At 34.1% G+C, this 23169-nt stretch overlaps 1 protein-coding gene and 1 long non-coding RNA gene across 3 annotated transcripts; one reads left to right on the plus strand and one right to left on the minus strand.

The window, feature by feature from the left end:
- The first annotated feature begins 11126 nt into the window (after nucleotides 1-11126).
- LOC136820299 (uncharacterized) lies at nucleotides 11127-17398 on the plus strand. Its single transcript, XM_067076497.1, has 13 exons — nucleotides 11127-11301; nucleotides 12634-12819; nucleotides 13599-13761; nucleotides 13891-14249; nucleotides 14437-15160; nucleotides 15286-15382; nucleotides 15696-15735; nucleotides 15839-15955; nucleotides 16169-16243; nucleotides 16370-16435; nucleotides 16651-16713; nucleotides 16803-16862; nucleotides 16987-17398. Exons 1-13 carry the CDS (start codon nucleotides 11187-11189, stop codon nucleotides 17337-17339), a joined length of 2418 nt encoding a protein of 805 aa, XP_066932598.1. The 5' UTR covers nucleotides 11127-11186; the 3' UTR covers nucleotides 17340-17398.
- Nucleotides 13755-20441, minus strand: LOC136820308 (uncharacterized). 2 transcript variants are annotated; one of them, XR_010848552.1, is made up of 5 exons: nucleotides 20226-20440; nucleotides 16155-16219; nucleotides 15798-15934; nucleotides 14523-14898; nucleotides 13755-14194 (listed from the first exon to the last, which is right to left on the minus strand). It is a non-coding gene; the product is annotated as an uncharacterized lncRNA (long non-coding RNA). The 2 variants fall into 2 exon arrangements; XR_010848553.1 differs by lacking the exons at nucleotides 15798-15934; nucleotides 16155-16219 and having other exon boundaries at nucleotides 14107-14194; nucleotides 20226-20441.
- Between the last annotated feature and the right edge of the window lie 2728 nt (nucleotides 20442-23169).

Below are 23169 nucleotides of genomic sequence, written 5' to 3' on the forward strand. Positions count from 1 at the left end.
AATGCAGCGAAACGTTACTTAATTCAAGATATGACAGCTTTTAAAATATTTGTTTTGATCACGTGACTTTTGTTTGGCAAAGAATTCTAGAAGTAAACTTAGAGTAAAGGAGAGTTATGCCTAGAATACAGCTTTGTCTTTATTAAAAAGAATCTTGTAACGTCATAAAGGAAAAAACTGAAAACACAAAATTTAATCTACAATTGAACAATTTAATTTTAGGGTAAGAATCCTAGACATAAAAATCTACACATGATAAGGTGGGTGGGTAAGTTATCAATATTCATGGTCCTGAATTTAGTTCTGCTCGAGGAAATCAATGAGATGAAATTTGCGAGTCTGTAGTTTTTTCCGTGTTTAAGTCTAAACAGAGCTTTACGCCGAAAATACATTCGAATTTTCAAATGTAAACAGTGCTTTGAAAATCGAATGTTTTTGAGTGTTCACACGAGCGTGCAAATACTTTCGAATGTTTTGAAACAATTTATTTTTTTAAGTACGTTCAATCTGGACGGTCTGGAAAATGTTATTTGTCCCTTGATCTTTCGAAATCATTGAAATATTTTTTTCTGAGGACTCTGATATTTTCTTTTTCTAAATGTTGTATATTCTTTTCATGAAACAGAGTCAAAATGTATTTTCTTTCAAAGAATTATGATTTTTAATCAGGTAACAGTTCCTAGTAATTTTTACTGTATTTTGGATGCACAAGTTTATTGGGAGGGCATTATTTTTGCCCAGAGTTATAGCTTCAGTTTTGATTTTTATTCACTTCTTTGTTGTTTACAATTCTTTATTTTATTCTCCAAAAAGCTTCAGATTTTTTTTTGGTGTTGTCATTGATGATAATGATGTTAGTGCAATTTAAGAACGAAGAAGATGGGAAGAAGAAAAAACCGAGCTTTTGAATTTGAAATGCGTGCTGGAGCTCAACTGGAATAAAACAAAGGTTAGTTATCTTTTATTAATTGTGGATTCTTGATATTATTCAAGTCGCAGATGACATGAGCAAGAGAATTCTCTTACTGTCAACTGAAGAAGAAGTTGTAAAACTTCTACCACCTCAAAATTGGTCGAAATTCATGGAGAATCCAGCCTGACTCAGCTCAGCTCATTATTGTTTGCTGGCAAATGCTAAACCCCCTTCACTCACCTCACTACAGATAAGCATAATATCCCTGTTCTCGCAGAGAGTAGATTAAAGTGCTATGTTATGCTTTTATGTATGGTCTATAAAGAGAATGGAAGTAAAAGATGGGTATTTATGCTAACCATCCCTGTCTCACTGAATATAATAAATATAAAAAATTGCTTTTTCAAAGTTGGCAATTCTATCCTGAAACAGTGCATTGGAATTCCCATGGGAATAGATCCTGCTCCTTTTTGGGCAAATCTGTTTTTGTACCATTTTGAATCTGAGTATGTCAAAGGTCTCATTTCTGCTAGTTCGCCTAGTGCCTATAACTTCCACTCTGTAGGTAGATTTATTGATGATTTGTGTGCCTTAAATGACAGAGATGAGTTTCATAATTGCTACAAACAGATTTACCCTAAAGAATTAGATCTCAAAGTTGAGCACCATGGAAACCATGCATCGTTTTTAGATTTAGATATCACCGTTGAAAACAATATTTTTAGATATAAACTTTTTGATAAGAGAGATGCCTTTCCCTTCTTCATTGTAAGGATGCCACATGCCGACAGTAACATCCCATCGTGCATTTTTTATGGATCCGTCTTTTCAGAAATTTTACGGATAGCACGTAGCACACTCATGTTTGAAGATCTGACTCCTAGAGTCACTGAGCTTTTCATTCGAATGCGAAACCAGGGTGCTTCAAACGCTTTCTTGAAGAAGCAAGTTGTCAAATGTTTTTCCAGGTTTCCTGACTGTTTTATGAAGTATGGGAAAACCGTCGAAGAATTTTTACATATTTTGAAATTGTGAAATTGTTTCTTGTGTATTGTATGTGTGTTTGTTTGTTTGTTTTTTCTTGTTTTGTTTTGTTGTTTTTTTGTTTTTTTTCTGTCTATAGAATTAGCATTAGCATCGGAGGTATTCATTTCCTACTTTTCTTTGCCCTGTGCAGTCCTCCCGTCGCGGCACGCCGAACCGGGTTCTCCGCCAACTTACGATTCTATTCTTTTCAGTTTTTCTGTGATTTTTTCTATTTTTATGTAAGATTGTGTTTGTTACAAATGTTTGTTTCACCTGTAGTGTACGTGGGATAGTTGGTACAGTGTGTCTTTCTGCCCTTTTGTACTGTATTTTGTTGTAGTGTCTGTTTGTTGTCTGTTATTTATTTGGAAGCTGCTGGTCAGTTCCTTTTTCTACTATGTTTTCCGAAGGCGACTGAGTGTGGGCCCTTAAACACGTGGAAAGTCACTATGCCAGTCACAAGTCTGGGACTTCGGGTTTTGTTTTGTTTATGTATCTTTTTTTTTTAATTTATTTGATGTGCTTGCTTTTGTATTTGTCCCCATTTTGTATGTATTTTGATGAACTTACGGAAGTGTGTTTATCAAAAAAGATTTTTGCAATTCATTGTTTCTCCACTATTACTTTTCTTCTATCTTTATTTGGATTAGGTTTTTCTTTCACATACCACTATTTAAATTCCCTTTAACTTTTTGCTAAATTACCCTCTGTTTCGGAATGATTAAAAAATAAAAAATACCAAAAAAATACACACAATTAACAAAAATATTCTTAACTTTTTTTCGTTTTTATCAGTTTGAGTTATTTATATATCAATACTTTTCTTTTTCTAAAATGACAGATATTACATATCTTCACTATATGTATATAACATTTATATTTTCATACTATATATATATATATTTTTTTCTTTATTGAAACAAAAACACGTGTACACTACAAACATATATTAGAAAACATTACTTAAACATAAAATATAGTCCCTCCCCCCGCTAGGAACTAAAGTTATATCGCCAGAGGTACTAGACTATGTAAAAAATAAATAAATAAGTAAATAAAGAAAATAAAAAGAAAAAATCTTGGAGAAGGAAGCTACAGTTGTTAGGTAAAAGCCTAAAATAAAGCACCGCTAAACCTTCCAGTTTCGTTAAGAAATTCAACAACAGAACAAAGAATAGATTTATTTAGATTTGAAGTCAAACTTTCATCCCCATATAATAAAAGTCGACAGAAAAAAGGAGGGTTAAGTGGCGGATGAAAAATAATGCCTAGGGTCTGAAGTTTGTCGAACAAAGATTGTCTTGCATGGGAATATATAGAGCAGTGCAGAAGAAAGTGTTGAGTGTTTTCAACAGAGTTAGTTCGGCAACCACAGAAAGGGTCTAAAGTGTCACGGAAGCCATGTCTAAATTTATGCTCGTTGAGATGGCTGAAACCAACCCGAAGTCGATTAAGAAAGATCACTCCTTGAATGTCAGGAACATCAAAAACATGGGATTGCTTGGGTCTCAAAAATTCATAGATTGCTTTTTTGAAAGTTTTAATTGAAGGTAGATCTCGTATATTACCTCCCAGAACATTCCACTGAGATATGCAGTACGGAAAAAAAGTGTTACGGAAACGTTCAGTTTGTATATTAAGAGGATAAATAGGATTTCTTGTTCTAAGCCTAGTGCTGTAAGTCTTACTGGCAGGTAGTTACGTAAATACGAAATATATACGTAAATATATCTTCTTTATCTCTAAGGAATGATGACACAAACCTTGATTTATATTAGATTTATTTATATTCTTTCTTTTTCTTCTTCAGGATGTGGAAAAAATAGATTTCAGATGGTTTTGGAGTCATTTTTTTCTGGATTTTTTAATGTCTGATCAACAGAAAGTTTAAAATATATTGTGCATTGTGTCTCAAAAAGTCACCTTGTGTTGTTGTTCTTAATCTGATATCTCGTCCTTCTAGTTTAAATACATCCCTGTCCTACGAATGACCTATAGAATATTTAACAAGAAGAATAAAATTCATTTCTTTCCTTTCAATTTTTGAAAGTTTCTTGATTTTTGAAGTTCATTTTGGGACATTTCGCCTGTTTTTTCTTCCCCGCCTCCTTCTTAAAAAAACTTCACTTTTTTCTACACCAATCAGATTCCGCGTCTTTTTCCCGATCAGCCAATCACAGTGGCTTGTAGAGGGCATTGCGTAATTCTTTGTCTGGTCTGTAATTTTGATGTTTCCTAGAATCCAATGAATTTTCTTTAGCAGAGTAATGGGTCCCACTAATTCTGCAAATGCAGCGATTGTATTCTTGAAAGCCAGATAAATTGTGAACCGAACCGTGGGTCGGGGCAGTTGGGGAAGTCTGTGAGAGAGGTTACAGAGGGGTTTTAGAGCATTAATTATTCATTACTTTAATCGTAGAAATTTTTGCGAGACCAATTTTAGCATTTTAGCGAGTTTTCCCTATTTTCGCTAAAATTTATCCACGCCAAATTTCTGGTTATATTGCCTTGATACATTTTTATCAATAGGAAGGATTTAAGTGCAAAGAAATGCTAGAAAACGAATTCAGTCAATAATGTAATACGAGTATTCGCTAAAATTTATCCACGCAAAATTTCTGATTATATTGCCTTGATACATTTTTATCAATAGGAAGGGTTTAAGTGCAAAGAAATGCTAGAAAACGAATTCAGTCAATAATGTAATACGAGTATTCGCTAAAATTTATCCACGCGAAATTTTTTGAAATCGTGATTCGCTAAAATAAATCCAAAAAAAATCAAGATTTTCCTGACTCGCTAATGTACGTTAAAATTAGTCTTTCTAAAATTTCTACGATTAATATCATTTTATTGATAAAATACATTTCAATTAACAAAATAATAAAGACAATCACAACAAGACGACTAGAAGTCGAAAATTTCGCCTTAAATAAGACGAAAAATAAAAGAACATTGAAATTCTTGGAGAACAACTCGGCGCCAAAAAGGCGGGGTCAGTAAATTACCGGGATTACGCGTATAATCAAACAGATTTGCATAGCAACATCAATAGAGCTATAAAAGTGTTTTTTGGGGCTGGATATGATGAAATAATTGAAAACAATGCTATTTCACTTTCTTTTTCAGCAATTTGATTGATCCATCTACGTAAATAACGTCAAAATTTACAAATTTTAGAAATTATCGATTTTACACGTTTTCCGTTTTTCGCATGGGTATTTCGACCAAAAGTAACTTATATTTTGATATATGTCGATTCTTCACATCATTATTGATGTTTTTAGCCCTAGGCACATTGCCCAGATTGATTTAAGTCGGAATAAATCCACTTTTTAGGTCAAAATTATCCCTAATGGTGATTTTGATTGCTTGTAACGCAACCGCTATTTCACTTCAGTCAAGTGCCTACCCATCAAAAGATGGCATTTTAAATTTCCTTTCTGTTGATGTATAATAATCCTAGACTTTTTGTGCATATACCCATGCTATCGAGCAAAGAATGACCCCACGTATTGAATTTTAAGACATTTGGCCTATTTCGAACGTCTTTTCCCCGAGTATAAATTTTACAGACCCGAATGAATCTGTAATTCCCGCCAAAACAAGTTTTGAAAATTTTCAAAGCCAGAGGCGAAGCGACGAATTTTTTTTTATTGGGCGGCTGGCTCGTCGACTTTGATTTTGTTTTTGTTTTGAATTTGTATTGCTTTGTTTTGTTGATATTCAATATGGAAACTCAGATAAATGACTATGCTTGGTGGTGAAGACTGGATGGTGGATAAATGAATGAATAAGTTGAGTTATCACAATTTCTTCTTGTCAAACAACGGTAAGTGCATTTGCCTATCTTTATTAAACCCTCTGGCTCTGCACATTAATTAAGATTAAGATGTCTTTTGTATTATAAACCTTCAGCTGTGTGACAGGCATTTCTCTATAATGTGTTGTTGTTGTAAATTCAGTTTGTTGCTGCTAAAACCTTTTTCACTGCTGAAAATAATTAGTTTTTTGTTTTGTTTTATCTGTTATGTTTGTACTAGCTGCACAAGACAAGCACAACCAGTTGCCTGTAACTTTAGACTTAAAGATTTCAAATTTTAAAATCACTTTTGAGGCTTTTCTTTTTCACATAGTGGTTCATGGTCATCTTGCTTCGATGGCTGGAACTAGTTGATCTCTTCAGTGGCTAACTTTACGTACTTACTTACTTATTTTTTGAGGTTTTTCTTTTTTTCATGTAGTGGTTCATGGTCATCTCGATGGCTAGAACTAGTTGGTCTCTTCGGTGGCTAACTTTACGTACTTATTTTTGAGGCTATTCTTTTCCACGTAGTGGTTCACGGTCATCTCGATGGCTAGAACTAGTGCAGTGGGTCTCTTCGGTGGCTAACTTTACGTACTTATTTTTGAGGCTTTTCTTTTTCACGTAGTGGTTCACGGTCATCTCGATGGCTAGAACTAGTGGGTCTCTTCGGTGGCTAACTTTACGTACTTATTTTTGAGGCTTTTCTTTTTCACGTAGTGGTTCACGGTCATCTCGATGGCTAGAACTAGTGGGTCTCTTCGGTGGCTAACTTTACGTACTTATTTTTGAGGCTATTCTTTTTCACGTAGTGGTTCACGGTCATCTCGATGGCTAGAACTAGTTGGTCTCTTCGGTGGCTAACTTTACGTACTTATTTTTGAGGCTTTTCTTTTTCACATAGTGGTTCACGGTCATCTCGATGGCTAGAACTAGTTGGTCTCTTCGGTGGCTAACTTTACGTACTTATTTTTTTAGGCTTTTCTTTTTCACGTAGTGGTTCACGGTCATCTTGATGGCTAGAACTAGTTGGTCTCTTCGGTGGCTAACTTTACGTACTTATTTTTTTAGGCTTTTCTTTTTCACGAAGTGGTTCACGGTCATCTCAATGGCTAGAACTAGTTGGTCTCTTCGGTGGCTAACTTTATGTACTTATTTTTGAGGCTTTTAGTTTTCACGAAGTGGTTCCATGCTCATCTTTATGGCTAGACATAGACCTTTTTTCAAAGAGGCCACCCTATTGAATAATTATGTAGTCCAGGAGAAAAACAATGATAAAACCATGCATATATTACAATATGCATGATACAGTAATTATGCATGGCTCTATCATTGTTTTTATGGCTGGACTAGATAATTATTCAACAGGACATCCTCTTTGAAAAAAGGTCTATTTTGTCATGACTGGGCTGGACTGGGGAAAAAACTGTGTAATCGAAAAACATTTTCTCTGGTTTAACTTAGGTCACACTAAATTGATTTATTATTCTATGGGCCGGAACGACCCTTTTTTTAAAATGAAAAAAATAATAATATTGAATTTGTAAAGCTGGAGGATGGACTTTATGATTTTTTTAAATAAAGATTTAAAAAAGAGTCTAGTTTCCACCAAACGTCCCAAAACTGATTTAAAACATTACAAATTAAATATTTTAGATTTTGACCTTCGGACCCTATTTGAAGAGATTTATTTTTATTTAGCGAACTGACCTATATTTTTCTGAAGGTGTTTCCCTAGAATATTACCTTAAAGGAAGAAATTTTGGCGGAAAGAAACTTCTATTTTAAGATGTCTTTGCATTTTTTTGTTTTTTTTACACCATTTTAGGGATAAATTTTCCAGCAAACGCCAAATTATATTCCCGCCAAAATTTCCGCCTTTAAGGTAGAAAAAATTTGTCCTGGCATTTATTATATATACTTAGTTTTTTTTTTTAGCGACTGGAGATGACCGCAATTCTAGACCCATTATGCTGTGGGTATGCAAAGATTGCCATGTACCAGCTAAGTGTAAAGTTTGTTGATTACGCTCCTGGATCAAGAGTAATGAGAAACAGCAGGACTCTGAAAGCAGGTTTTGAAGAGTATTGTCGTATGTTTAACGTCTGTGAAGGTTTTGACAAAGTAACATATGATTGGTATCGACGAAATGTTGTAAAGGTGAAAAAGCTTCTTCAAAATTTTGGCAAGAGTAAGTCAGAAGATAAAGTGAAATTGAGTGAAGGTTTTGGAGGTCAGAGGTGGAATGTTGTGAGAGATAAAGGAAAGCATAATTTGTTTGAATGTGGCGAGTGTGTATCAAAGAACGGTAGTTTATTGAAGCTTTTCCCGATAAATGAGAAAAACACAGCATATCTCAAAAGGGCTGAGGCTGCAGGTTTGACTAAGCTTACTAAAGAAGAAGCAATAGAAGCAGCAAATGAGAAGGTCAAGGAGTTAGACAAGGAATTCAGACAGGACTATGTTTGTAGCTTCAAGGAGGCGGTTGGTTTAGATGGAATATCAAAAAGAAAGGTTAAGAGAAAGATTCAAAGGGAGACAAAGAAAGATATAGAAGTTCAATGGAAGGAGACATCTATCTTGAGGTTTGGAAGCAGTTGTATATACCTTTACAAGCCAGAGCAGGGGGTCAACATTCAGGGTATTAAAGCATAGCTTGTGGGATGCGGTTCATATTTGCAAATAATTAAAGTGACTGTAAGTAAGTAAATTTACTTATTGGGTGGTAACATCTTAATTAAATCTTTTTGATGGGTGGGTTAACTTAACTAGAAAGCCAAAAGAATTAGGTGAGTGCCTTTTTTGTTGAAGAAAGTTATCTACTCTGGCTATCATCTAGTACCCTGAGATTTGACTTCCTGGCAAGAGCCAATAAACAACAGTACAGTCTTAGATCCACTCGTTCTTGTCAACTCGTAGCTTGAAATTAACTTAAGGTTCCAGCTCTGTCTTGTTGGTTTATATTTATATATGATCTCTCTGTACTATGCGCAATTTTTTACATGTTTGTCTAGATTAACACGAATTAGATTATAAGGTATTTTAAAACATTAACAATTAACTCAGTTAACATTGAAACATTAAATCAGATATGTTCTTTTGCACTAGAAACCATTGATCAAAGATTAGTTCATAACCAAGATAACTTCGAAGTTAACTTTATTTCATGCTCTCATTTAGTGCTTTTGGTGGAACAACATCAATTAAAACGCGAGAGAAAAATAGATCTACTGATGGTTTTGAAAGTTTTGATGATGCGGTTGCTAGAACGGCCAAAGATAATGAAAAGATAGCAAGAGGATTGAAGAGAAAGCGTGATCATGTGGGGCATTTGGAGAATTATACATGTGATTGGGATAACTTATACGATAAGGTATTACTTATATGATATGATAAGATGTTACTCGAAGGCCTATACTAACCCCCCGGCCCCAACCCTTTGTTAATTTTCAAGTTTTTCCCATCCCCCATACCTTATTAGGACTCCTATTTTCATTAATTTTTGAAAATAATTTTGAGCTGTCAAAAGAAGGGTCCCTTGATTTTTCTCCTCTGGTTTTAAGTTTTTAGAGTCCTCGACAGTTTTTTAGAGACTGTTCAAGCTCAAAAATATGTGGTAAATTTTTTTTATAATTTTCAAGAACCTACCAAGACACCATGGGCTCATTCACTTAAAGGGACATAACAGTACTTGCGAAATTTGTACACAAACTACAAACTGTATGCAGCGGGATACAAAATCAAACCAAATATGGCTAATTTTGATTGTTCAATTGTTTTACAAGTTTGTTTTGGACACGTGATTTTAATTGTTCTCTTTAATGACACGTGGTTCGCGCAATGTTTACATTTAACTACTTTAATGTCCCTTCAACTCACTCAAAATACAGATCTTGCGAACAATTTACTGATACCCTCTCTTTTTCTTTTTTTTTTAGTTTTCCTCGTTTCTTTTTGGGTCGATTTTAAACTTGACGCAACTGGCAAGAGACTTCAATCTCAAAAACTCGTCAGGTAGAGATTTTGATTGGTTATAATCATAAGTTTGACCTTTTTTGTTTCACTTTTGATGCTCGTTCGACTGGTACAAATTTATTAATTTGGTTACTAGGGTAACCAATGACCATTTTTGCAGTAGGCTAGGGCAAGCCTTTGATCTCATAATTCTTTTTTAAATCTCTGTATGGAATCTTATGCTCACATTAAATTTATAATTCTCATTTATGTAGGCGAATATCCGTGTAATGGTGGACAAGTCGTCCGAAAATTCTTAGAGGAAGTACACCACATTGATTTAGGACAATACAAACTCGTCCATAGCGGAACACGCGTTCGTAAAGCAAAAAAGAGGTTTTAAAACTAACATTTTACTTCATTTTGAATTGGTCTAACGTGGGCTTTTGTTTTTAATGTCTTACTAATTTTCTCATAGTTTCTGTTGTTAATCTAAATTTACTTCATTTTATAATTTTCTTGCAGTATATATTTCCTACTTATATTGTACAAAAGCCTAACTCTTTCCCAATCAAGACGGTATACTTACTGTTATCGTGTTGTTGTTTTAGGATGACGAAATCAGATGTTCCCATTCCTGTTAAAGAATCGACAATGGAACTAAAGAAGCATCTTAGATCAGAAGTTATAGCTGTAAGTACAAATTAATTTGTACTACGCTCCTCTATTAATTTGTATTTTATTTGTTTCAAGTAAATTTTACTTAGTTAGACGGTGGACGATATTTCGACAGAATGTGGGGAGGTTTTTTTTCTAAATTAGCGAACTCATTTTTAGGGTACGTATTCTATTGGTGAGTCGATCGTCCCACAGACGTTCACATGTTTGGAGCTTAATGGGACCGAGATGAGAAAGAAAACATACGAGGTGGCAGGTAGGGCAAATATTTGAATCCCTTAAAAATAAGTTTTTATTTATAATGTTTGACTTTTATTTTGAGAAGTTTTATTTTTAATAAGATAGTGCTTTCTCTTTTTAAGATCTGTATTGGAAAGTGGTCTCGTATACCCTTTTTTAATAATTTTAAGGACGACCCCTTGCACGTGCATTCAAGCGTTTGTTGAAATATTTCCAATGCTTCTCATTTTCATTTGGTTAGCCTTCCTATATAATTTTTCGATTTTGATGAGCAGATTTGTCGGCACTCATTTTTAAAACATGCTGTTTGAAATAAAATGATGAAATCACCATTATAAAGCTTAAAGTAGAGAGTACCAAAATGTCTGGTTGTTTTTAATTCAAGGTCGCAAATTTTCGATACAACACGTGAAAGACACAATGATGAAGCTTCAGAGACCGTATTACCGTGTCAAACCAAACAAATTTTATGAAGATCTCGATGACGAAACATTGAATAATGAATTGGCTCGTATTGGCGAAACTGGTAACGCGGATGATTTAAAACGTTTTCACCGTCATCGGACAATTATGTGCTGGCACGACACGTCTGGTATCATCAATTCGTCGCACTTTTTGGTCATGTTTTCGACCGTTTATGATGCGGCCCTTTTCCTTACAGACGACGAATTCTTTGAAATTGCAGGTAATATAAATGTTTAGGGTAACCATTAATTAAGAGTTGGTGCTTATTTGATCTGCATCACTTAAATATATGAGTAAAAATATAAGAATATTTCTCTTTTATTCGCTTTATCCATATTTTCTTAAAAATTCCGGCCTTTTCATAACATCCCTGTTTTAAAAGCTAGTATGTATCAGAAGCTTAATTATTACATAAATTAAAGTAAAAAATTAACTCTAGCGCCTGCTTTGTTGAACCCGTAAATAGGCTAAAGAGGAATTTTCGACCTTTCCCAAGATGAAAACGTGATTTTGTCGCTTCTGCCGACTTCTTTGTCCTGTCCAAAAGTGAATGTAAAAACAAATATTGGAAAGAAAAATCGTAATTTTGACACACCTTTTAGATTGGTGGAAGCAAAGAAATTCAGGTTTTTGGCCCTCCGATTCACAAAAACTAAATGAAATTCTTGGATAAAAACAAAGAAAATTTAATGAATCACAAAAAAATTTATCGCAAAGTATCTTGAAACAACTAAATTCGCGAAAGTTAGTTCTAGCGAAATGCAGAAGTTTCGCGACTCTGCCCGTTCCTTCGTTATCTAAAGTAGCATCGGTGGACCAATTGTGAAGCACGCCATTTTCTCTCATTTTAGATTGACGTTTGCGTGATAGTTTGTTTTTATATTCTCTTTGTCTTGTCGCTGCACATTTTTTAAAACAAAAAGCTTCATTTAACATCCAGAAAATTGTCCTTTTACCTGTTCACGCTTTAAGTTTATGTTTACTCCCATTTGATCCAAACGAGTCGGACATACCCGTCACCTTGCATTCACTAGCAAAAAAATTCTGTCTTTTGACGTGACATTGAATACCCTAGTTAAAGTCATTACGCGTAAATTAAATTGCCTTCTAAAGATTTCGTAGCCAACAAAAATAAGAGCACTGAAAATTATATCAGACTACCAAGCCCGAAGAGCTAGACTTGAAACTACTGGATGGTAAATGAAGCCGCACTTATTTCTCACCCTAAAAGCACGACCCGCGTAGTTTTCAAAAACAAACGCTATATAGATTGAAAGTGAAACATATCGCCAGATTTTTCGAAATTATGCCCTCGTGAAAAAAAAGAAGGTGTTATTATAGTTAGAATTGATCAGTCATTCTAAACGAGGCGCAATTCTTTCACTTTTTCTTGCGCTTGAGAAAGGTTGAAGATTCATCTAGGGGCTTTAATCTCAATGAAGACCACGACCAAATCCGTTCCTGCAAACGGGGTTTTTGTCGCAAGGTTTCGGGGCTTTTGAAGATGAAGTAAGATTAAGCAGAGCTTAATGTTTCTTCCTGTGTATTTTAGGATATAGAGTTTCGGTGCAGGCAATGGTGGAGAAACCTGTTACTTATATTTTGGCGAGATGTCCCGCATCTGCGTTGCAACTTTGTTATGGCAATGAACGATTGGAAGATTACATTAGAATCAACAATCAGCCTTACATATTTAGTAATGGAATCTCGTTTAAGGACAAAATGAGATTTTTCAAAGGTCAGTCTGAAAAACGAGGAATTTCCACAGATATCTGTAAAGCCCGAAGGGCTAGATAGGCAACTTTAAGCTTTCTCCAGCAAAAAAAAAGTAAAGCAAAAATTTGACTTTTTAAATTTCGTGCCGATGGATAGGAGCTAGCATTTTAATTGTTTTCGCAGTGCGAGATCAAAAAAAGTAGGCAGCAAACGCTATTTCACATCTCTCAAACCGGTGAAATTGCATATTTTAGTCACGTGACTTTGGTAGGAAATCCTTTCTAACCTAGGCTTCACTTTTCGATAGAAGCCGCAAATCTAGCCCTTCGGGCTTTACAGATCTGTGGGAGTTTCCACGTTTCCACAAATTACTCATAATTAAAGGCATTTTACATCATCTCGGACTAGTAAAAAATTTAGAAACCGATTTTTTCATATATTGAGTATCTGCTTAACTTATTACCCGAGTTGCTTTGAGGTGTTTAATGGGATAAACATTCGCGTTGATAAAATTTCGCGGATTTGGGTGTCATCCGCGAAAATCGGTGAAATTAAGACCCAGTGGAAATTTGGAAAAATCCGCGAAATATTTCTAAACAAAACTCGAAATATGTCAAATAAATACTTTTTGAATGGTTACTCGCATCAAAGAGGCGCAAATAATGTGTTTTAACAACCAACATGTATGATTTGACAGTGAAAGTCACAAAACCGTTAAAATATTGACACCCAATAGTGCCAGCCGCGAAAGTTTATCCCATTAAAGTATAACATTGTTCATTAGATTTTTTCATATTATAGGAGATGCCCCTGCCTGTCAACTTGAGGCAGGACAGCAAAAAGGGGGTAATCATTTTTGTTGGCATTGTCCTATGAAAGCATCAAGAGGGAAAGACTTGGCCCATTTGTTGAATTGCGAGCGGCAGACAGTGCAAGAGAGGATAGACAAGCTAACAATGACACAGTAAGATCATTTTTATTTCGATCAAAAAATATTATTTATTGCAAATATTTCATCAAATTGTTTTCTCCCGTGTTCCCGGTGTTCATGATTGAATCACAAACAACTCCCATAGCATTATCTTTCTTTTAGCTACGGAAGACAATCGATCGTAAACGGCATCGTAAATCCTGCCGAAAGAATCACCAAGCCGGATATCATCGGTGAGCTCCACGAACGCGAGGTTAAATTCACAAAGGGCGAAAATAAAGACGTGTTGAAAGGAAAATACGACAACGAAATGACTGGAATACACCATCTGCCTGCATTTTTGTACGAATCCCGGAAGACCGAGTTGAAAGATGTTGGTCTTGAAGACTACGAAATTTTGCCAGTAGAGCCACTTCACACGATAGCGGGTCACATCAAAAACATCTACCAGGCAATGCCTTGCAACCTGTCGAAAAAAGAAAAGCAAGAGTTGGAAGATGCGATTGATGCTTCGTTTTCAGGTAAATAAACTGAGAACTCGCTCGTTTAAAGGGGAACTTTGAGATTCCATATGTTAAAAAAACATAAGCTATCGAAGCTATGCCACCTTAAAGGTTCACTCCCGTGTAAAGAAGACCGTGTAACTAATAGCATAACTAAGTCTAATGTATTTGATTATGATTAAAATATCAACTTTTAAAAATCTAGGGAAAGATGCGAAACGGTGTACAGACTATCGTCGCAGTCTCATTGACGTTACCATCTACATGAAGGATAAGATAGAGAAACCATACCTCAAAATTCTTCAACAGTTGTGTGAAATCCAAGAGATTATGTATGCCGAGGAAAAGGATAGAACATCGAAAACTATCCTCCGATTCCACAATTTAACGTTCCTGCATGCTCTAGATGTTGTACGGTTGATCAAGATTCCAAGGGGTATGACAGAGAGAAAGCTTTTCGGACAGTATTACCACGCCTTGATTAGCCACGCATCCCAGCAGTTCCGTATCATTAACTTGTCGTCCTGTAACGCGGAGGCCGAAGAGCGTGCATTCCATTTCTTCAAGGAGGTTAGCAAGAGGACGTCCAATCGACATGCTGAGCAGATGTTGTTCAATGCTTTCATTCGTTTGCAAGTTCGTGAAGATTGGGAGGAAAACTTGGGGTCTGTGAGAATAGAGAGAAGAAATCTTATCAGCAAACATGCAGACCTACTCAAACCAGACAGAAATAACACATCCGTTCCATTTTGGGTCATCGAAATGTTTCCCAGGGCATGGCAGGCGCATTTAGAGAGAATCTCTGACTATCTCGACATGAACGTGTGGGAGGAGACCCCTGATGGCATCATTTTCCATGACTTTGACGATTGCATAAAATTCCCTCCACCCAGACACTTTCGAAGTACTACCATGAATGACGAGTACAGGTTAGTTTGAAAAACCTTCTCTTGATAATCTTGAAAAGTTTTAAGTTAAGCTGAAATATTTAGCCAAATTCTACCTCATTCGGAATAACTGCTTCAGTCTAAATATTATAAAACCTACTTTTCAGGCGATTAAAAACGATTTGGTTAACTCTGAGTGATGCAAAAATTCCTGCAATGGTCAAGTTCAACGCAGATGGAAGACATAGAAAATTGAGCAGTCTGGTATAAACTCTACTTTCATTGTTTCAAAAGCTTTTTCCATCACCTTGCCACACGTGATTTTGTTTTGGTCTGTATACATGTGCTATGAATTGGGAATACTTTTCAACTCCAAATGATTTTATAATGTTATTTCGAATTTTGATGTATTTCTCATGTTTCTAGTCCTCATTGGACTCGGTGTCAAAAATTATCAAAAAGCAAAGTTCAGCCAGAAATTTAGCCCACTATTACTTTGAAGTACCTAACCTCCCTTCGCTATATGCAATGCAAAATGTCCCATCACAAATAAAGACATCAATCGATTTCTTTTCAGGTATTTGGAGATGAAGAGAACCTTAGTCTGGGAGATGAAGGTAATGCTAGATTTATTTTAAAAGCAGTTTCAACCAAGTAGACAGCTGCTAGAAATACTAACCTTTTGTTTACAACGAATTGATTTGAATTCATTATATTTAGACCAAGCAGTGATGGTCGAACAAGAGACAGCATGTGGTGAACAAGATCAGGATGTAGCTAGATTAACAACGGACTGCACAACTTCAACTCCCAAGTCTATAAACAAAAAATTTGAAGGTAAAGTGATCACAGCTTCAAACTGAAATAGCTACATAACTTACAGATTGACGATAGCAATAATAACAATATAAATAATGAGGAAGAAGAGTTCCAAAGCTTTTTGAGGATTTTGCCCAAACCCATTTAATCTCTTTCCATAGTCATGTATAAAAATAGTAATATGAAAAGAAAAGTAATTTCGAAATTAATTTCTTACCACTTGAATTCCAGTTACTTCAGCAACAACACCAATTACTCCTTTGGCAAGAATGGAACTGACATCTAAATATAATGAATATGATACAGGTGAGTTTATTGCTAATCTTTTTTTTTCAAAAACAATTTGTAATTGTTTAAAAGTGTAACAGTGGCAATGCTAGTTAGAAAGTTCAAAGAATCATATCTAAAAGCTAAATATTTTAAACTCCCTAGAAAATCAAGATATGCCATGTTGTTCGAAATCACTCCCTGTCAATGCCAATGAAGACTCGAGCGAAGGTAGGGAATCACTTGATTATACATTAACTTGGTTAATTTTCCCCTCCACTGTCTAGGAGCACTTCACTTGCCTCTTTCCATCTTTACCTTCCTAAAACAACTTAAATTAATGTACACAACTATTTCACATTTTTTATTTAATAGCTGAGATTAAATTTTCCTTTCTATATCTCAAAAGGATCAGAAACAACTTTAACATAAAATTCTTTGTATAGATGAAGCTGATCCCCAGACAGATCAACAATCAACAATAAAAACACCAACAAATGAACAAGAAGGTGAATATAGCTTTTCTTTCAAGGAAAACTGTTTGAAAGCATGTACAATGTTTCATTTATTTTCTAATCCTAACATTTTTATATTATAGCTGAAGCAAAACAATGCCCTCGCACATCTAGAGCAAACCAATCAAAAGGAAAGAAAAAAAGTAAGTAATTTTTAAAGGGTAAATTTGAATCAACCACCAAATTAAGTTTCCATTAAACTAAATTTTACAAATTATTGAATTCCCAACAAATTTAAATTATTGTAATTTTTTCCCTTGTCCACAGGTATTGTTTTAGAAATCACAGACCCCATTGCAAATTCAAAAACAGCAAAGCATTTCCAGGATATTCTTGGAAAAAATGATTTGATCACTCAGTATGCCAAGTTCAAGAGTATCCTGAAGGCAAAGTTTTCAGAAGAGATGCAAAACAATTTTAAAGACGTTTGTGCCCAACTTGAGGTTTTGTTAAAGAAGAGGGAAGAAGAGCTGGCATCTCAGCTTCAGAGTTTGGAAATTTGCTCATTTAAGAAAAACACTGGTATTTCAACTGTGCCAAAAGATGAAGAGCAAAAACTGAAATACAATAGCCTAATGAATAAACTGAAAGTGATCAAATCACTTAAAAGATGTCTTTAAATACTTTAATCGTAGAAATTTTAGTGAGACTAATTTTAGCGTATAGCGAAGCAGCAGGAAAATCTTGATTTTTTTTTGGATTTATTTTATGCACTGAAACCCTTCCTATTGATAAAAATGTATCAAGGCAATATAACCAGAAATTTAGCGCAGATAAATTTTAGCGATCTGTCGATTCGGTGTGTTTTAACGAGATTTATTTTAGCAAAAATAGAGAAAACTCGCTAAAACGCTAAAATTAGTCTCGCTAAAATTTCTACGATTAAAGTGACAATTATTTAGATAATCTTAGTGAATTCTTTTTCTTTCTATCATTATAAAACAAAACATATTTTTCAAAAATTTCAGATCCAAGTAAGTTGTTTATAATTTTAGGGTCTCCTTGTCTTTTGTCTTTTCTATTTGTCCATGGAATGTTCCTGTTTTTTTATATTTATTTATGTATTTCTTATTTATTTACTTAATTCATTTTTCTGATTACAGTAACTTGACTATAACAACAAGTTTGTATCGTCTTGTCCTAAAGTTTAAATATAAATTTACCGTAGAAAATAGGTACATATGTAATATCATTTTTTCTAGTATTTATCTTTCTATATAAATAGTTCCTGAGATTTTTATAAATGATTTTGTGAAGTAGTGACAATTGACTTTTTTTATAGGCAGTTCCTAGCAATTTTGTACATAAATATTAGTATTTATCTTTCTATATAAATAGTTCCTGAGATTTTTATACATGATTTTGTGAAGTAGTGACAATTGACTTTTTTATAGGCAGTTCCTAGCAATTTTGTACATAAATATATTTATTTAGAAGTCTCATCTCTTTCAAGTAAACAAAAACTTTGCCTTTTATTTTTCTATCCCTTTGGCCCTATCAATTTCTAATCAATAATATCAAACAATATTAAGCAGTTATTGGACAAAGTCGAATCCAATATTTTTCATATTGTATGAGAATTTCTCGTTTTCAAATATAATTCATAATACTGTAAGCTTGTAAATCTGGTTTCTTGGCAGTTTTTTATTCAAAAGTCTTATCTTTATCACAAAGATGCACAATTGTCATTGAACTTGTTGTGTGACGTCAATTTTTGAAAATGTAGCCTCCATGGAAGCTATATATTCAAAAATATTGGACAGCCAAGAAGCCAATCAAATATCGCTATTTACGCACGTCGGATAAAAAAATCAATATTATTGGAATACTCACAATTTTTTGGACGTCGATTATTTATCCATTATTGTTTTTGATTGATTAAATCAGCCGTTTGATTATCATTTTTAAGTTTTAAAAAACAATCAATGATAAATTGATGTACTGGTTAGGCTGGATTTTATTGCCATTTAAAAGAAGATTTTTTTCCTTCAAAAACTTCAAACAATAAAAAATCAAAACTCGTATCTTGTTTCTCTCAAGCATAAGAATAGTGAATTCCCTGCTAGTACTTCTGTTTTTTATTCAAAATTACCTAAATGTAAACAGACTGTTAACCCTTCCATGGACAAAAAGTTCATACTGTAAATCGCAAAAAAAAAATAATTCCGATGGACCCACCTCCAAAATCTAGGGTTGGGTGACGGCAAACCAACAATTTTTTAAGCCCAGCCTTATCACATGACTTTGAGTGCAATACAAGAAATATTTTGAAAGTTCTGAGATTTTTCCATAATATCGGTAAAATATCAGAACAAGTAAAACATTGAGTATTGCACAAGAAGTTATGTGATAACTAATTTATTGTCACCCAAAAAAATCTTTTATGTCCATTTTTTGTTTGTTTTGATTCTGTCTATTATTGTGTTCTGCATTTTTTTTGTTTTTCGAATGTTGAACATTCAAATGAACTTTTCGAGAAAAAAAATATTCAAAATGAGTTTTGAAAAAACTAACTCTCAGAGGGGAGAAATTATCAAAACAAAATGAGAAGTTCTCGCAATTATTTCCAGAGATGTTTTTTAAATTGAGGTAATCAATATTAATTGATATCTCATTTAAATTTTAATCGATTGCCCATCGATATTTATATCGAATGCTGGCTAATTGATATTCCATTTTTTAACCTCTGTTAGCTATCGATTAATATCGATTGTATCGATTTAAATCTATTGTATCAATTTAAATCCATGATCAATTTTAACGATGAAGACTGTCTGGTATAAAGCAACAGAACAAAACCTCTACCTGCAAAGATTACGACCCTGGACACTGCCGTACATTGTACAGTGTTGTCCGGTGGGCGTACACTGGGAACAAGTCAACCTATTTTGACCACTGTACAAGGTACGGCGGCTACACTGTACAATGAACGGTGGGAGTACTCGTCCAATATAGCCGCCCTTGATTGTTTTACGAGCGATCCAATAGAAAAAAAGCAACTGTATGTATGCATCGTCCAGTGGGAAAATGTACGGTGTTTTGGAATTCTAACCTAAAATCCCACCATACATTTAAAAACGCCCACCGGACAACATAGCAAAATGTAAGGCAGTGTCCAGGGTCGTCAAATATTTGTGAGCGTGCAGGCCGTCAAACAAAGAGAACCCAAACAAAATAACTTAACTCTAAAACTGATATTTCTTGTGAAAATTACTTTGTCAAAAGTAATGTCCACAAGCTACACCTACCATCCCCCAATAATATCCAATTGGCATTTTCCCTGGCAATTTTGAGTTTGGATATGGCTCCATCAGATGGGAGACTTTAAGTTTACAGTTGGTTCAATACAAGTACTCAAGTTACAAATGAGTTTTGTAAATAAAGTTTATCATTCCTAGGCACTACTTTTAAACTATCTTCTAAGCTTTAGTTACATTTTTTGCCTAGTATCAATTAAAAACAAAATGTAATGTGATTATCGGTAACACTCTGAAAGAAAAACATACCTCCACAGAAGACAGGAAATGAATGTCTTTGAAACAATTATTCACCAAAATAAAACTTCCAGTAGTTGCAAAACATCTCCATCGTAACAGTGATTGGAGACTTCCACTAAATCCATCAAATATTCACTTGATTATGGTGGATGAAGAACTTTAGTTAATTTAAAAAATCAGCTCCATTTTCCGCCATTTTCTCTGTTTGAAACTTTCAAAGAAAATACAAACTACAGACCGCAACCGGAACACAGTTGTGAGGTTGAGGCCGTCAAGCAAAGCGGGGGTGCCCGCTATATTTTTAGTAACCGGAACAATTACGGAACTATAGGAATAGAAAATATATCTGACCCGGCCTTTTTAGCGCCGAGAATACACACAATTAAAACTTGAAGAGGAATGCGGAAAATTAATAAGATAAACCTATTTTGAGTGAGTTTAGATCGAAAAGCAAGCTAAAATTTTACGTAATTTCCGGTCAAAAATATCCAATATTTTGAACTTGACATTTATGTAAACGAAACACTGAAAACTAATTATTATTATTTTGGAAGCCGGGAATCCACCGGATGTGAAAAAAAGCCAAATTTGTAAATTGCTAGCTATTTTCTATGAGCTATGTACTATCGAAATTTTGGAATTACGAATACTTGGAAATATAATTTTTAGATTCATCAAAAGAAAAGACAAGATTCGAGATTCCAAGCAATTCGTAGAAAAGTTTTCTTTCATTAGCCGAAAATCTGCTTTCGTTTTTTAATGAACAGGGAAATACAGGTTGGTACAGGGGCAAAAACGAGTATCTTGAGTTTGGATTTCATGAATCTAAAAATTATATTTCCAAGTATTCGTAATTCCAAAATTTCGATAGTACATAGCTCATAGAAAATAGCTAGCAATTTACAAATTTACAAGTATTGTGCAAATTTGGCTTTTTTTCACATCCGGTGGATTCCCGGCTTCCAAAATAATAAAAATTAGTTTTCAGTGTTTCGTTTACATAAATGTCACATTTCGAGTAATCAAACCATACAAAGTTTACATACCAAAACGTTTTTTTTTTCAACAGGAACAAATCACCAGACATTTCGAAGATTGAGGTCAAGTCTGGATACGTATGTCGAAGAAGTCACAGTGGAATCATGGAAATCGCGATAAGAATTGTTATTTTTGTATTATCAATGGTCGGTTGGTGGCTGAGCGTGACAGTTGATTTACTATAGAAATGCTGAAAATCATAAAATTTTATGTTTCCAATGAGCAAATACAGCATATTGTGAAAATCGGATGAAACGATAATATGATACAATAACTTTAAGCGCATATTTTGCAGTATCGATGTTGGCGATTGTATCGAATGTTGGTGACTTTAATGAAAATTTTCGAAACCATTCGAATATTTGTTAATAAAGACTGAAAATGACGGCGATTTAGGATATTTTGAGATTCAATGAATTTGAGCTGCATTAGGATAAGCGATTACATCAATTGTAATAATTCCAAAATAGAAATATATATCCACTTATACCACTATTCGACGTTTCAATAATTATCCTTATAATATCAACCAAAATGCATACATATATAGATGAATCAATTCACTTGCAATGCACTTCCATATTTTTTCATTCCATATTTTTCCATATTGTCTATTTTTTAACTCTGTGACAGTCTTTTTGATTTTTGAGTAGACAAATGAATAACAAAAAGAATACAAGAAAATAATAAAACAATTAACAAAAGCCTTTTAAAAAATGGTAGAAATATGTGACTTCCCAAGCGATTTAAAGTACCTGAAAATCAGACCGGTATTACGAGCGGTCTAGTAGCGGTCAAATTTTTGTTTTAGATCGGCCTCCAGACTTTCTAGAAATGTGATCTCTTCTAGACGCTCGTGGCCGCTCGTTGGACCGGTCCAGGCCGCTAGTTAGTGATTTTTAGTAACAATCACATCAAAAAACTGTTGTAAAAGGATGTCAACCGAGCTATCGGGACTGGTCCCCTAAACTCGTAGCGGCCTTTTGGTAAATTTTTACCGGTCATTTAGTAGGTCCCATTTTCAGGTACTTTAAATCGCTTGGGGAGTCACATATTACTTTGTTCTGAATTAATAATTTTAAAAAATCTAATAATTATGAAAATCAGAAGAAAAATGATAAATATAAAAAAGAGGAATAAATAATCTAAAAATAGGAAAGACCGGTCCCATTTTCAGGTACTTTAAATCGCTTGGGGAGTCACATATTACTTTGTTCTGAATTAATAATTTTAAAAAATCTAATAATTATGAAAAACAGAAGAAAAATGATAAATATAAAAAAAAGGAATAAATAATCTAAAAATAGGAATAAATAATACAATAAATAAAATAATACATTAAATACATATATAAATAGGTAAGTTTCCTGACGAGATAGTAATCAAAAATGAATTAATGAAAGGCATCTTTAAACTAATTGTCCTTTGTCTATAGATTTTTTTCTACCATAGACCATCCTTAAAAGACACTCACACATATTTGACCCATTTCTCACACCCTCCCCAACTTCATCTGCAAATGTCAAATTCAACAGAGCCCTCCTTTTGGTTAATGCAGAAAAAAGCCTTCCTCCCCAAAGAATAAATGTCTTTTAAGAATAGTCTTTAAACGTCAGAAAACTTACATAAGAATAATGGACGGGGTGGTGGGATGACCTTAATTGCATATTTCCAACAGAGTTAAGCTTCAATCCTCAATTACAAAGTTCATTTTATCCAGAATCAAACATGTACTGATATCAAATTAACAGATTTTCGATAACATCATTGCTTTAAAGAGTATTACTAATTTACTCAGTCTATCACAAAAAATTTCCTTTGATCAATTCAAACTGTTCATAAAGAAGCACCTATGACAACATAAGCAAATGTATCTGAATCGTTGGCTAATTTTCTGATGATTAATTTTTAAGTT

Source organism: Clytia hemisphaerica, unplaced genomic scaffold, assembly GCF_902728285.1.
Source record: "Clytia hemisphaerica strain Z4C2 unplaced genomic scaffold, Clytia hemisphaerica genome assembly, whole genome shotgun sequence".
Lineage (NCBI taxonomy): Eukaryota > Metazoa > Cnidaria > Hydrozoa > Leptothecata > Clytiidae > Clytia > Clytia hemisphaerica.

Bases quoted from the DNA above. Each gene is read 5' to 3' on its own strand.
- LOC136820299 (XM_067076497.1), top strand. From the start codon at position 11,187: ATGTGCTGGCACGACACGTCTGGTATCATCAATTCGTCGCACTTTTTG. The intron at 15,383-15,695 runs GTATAAACTCTA...ATTTCTTTTCAG, and splicing joins ATAGAAAATTGAGCAGTCTG to GTATTTGGAGATGAAGAGAA. The intron at 15,736-15,838 runs GTAATGCTAGAT...CATTATATTTAG, and splicing joins CCTTAGTCTGGGAGATGAAG to ACCAAGCAGTGATGGTCGAA.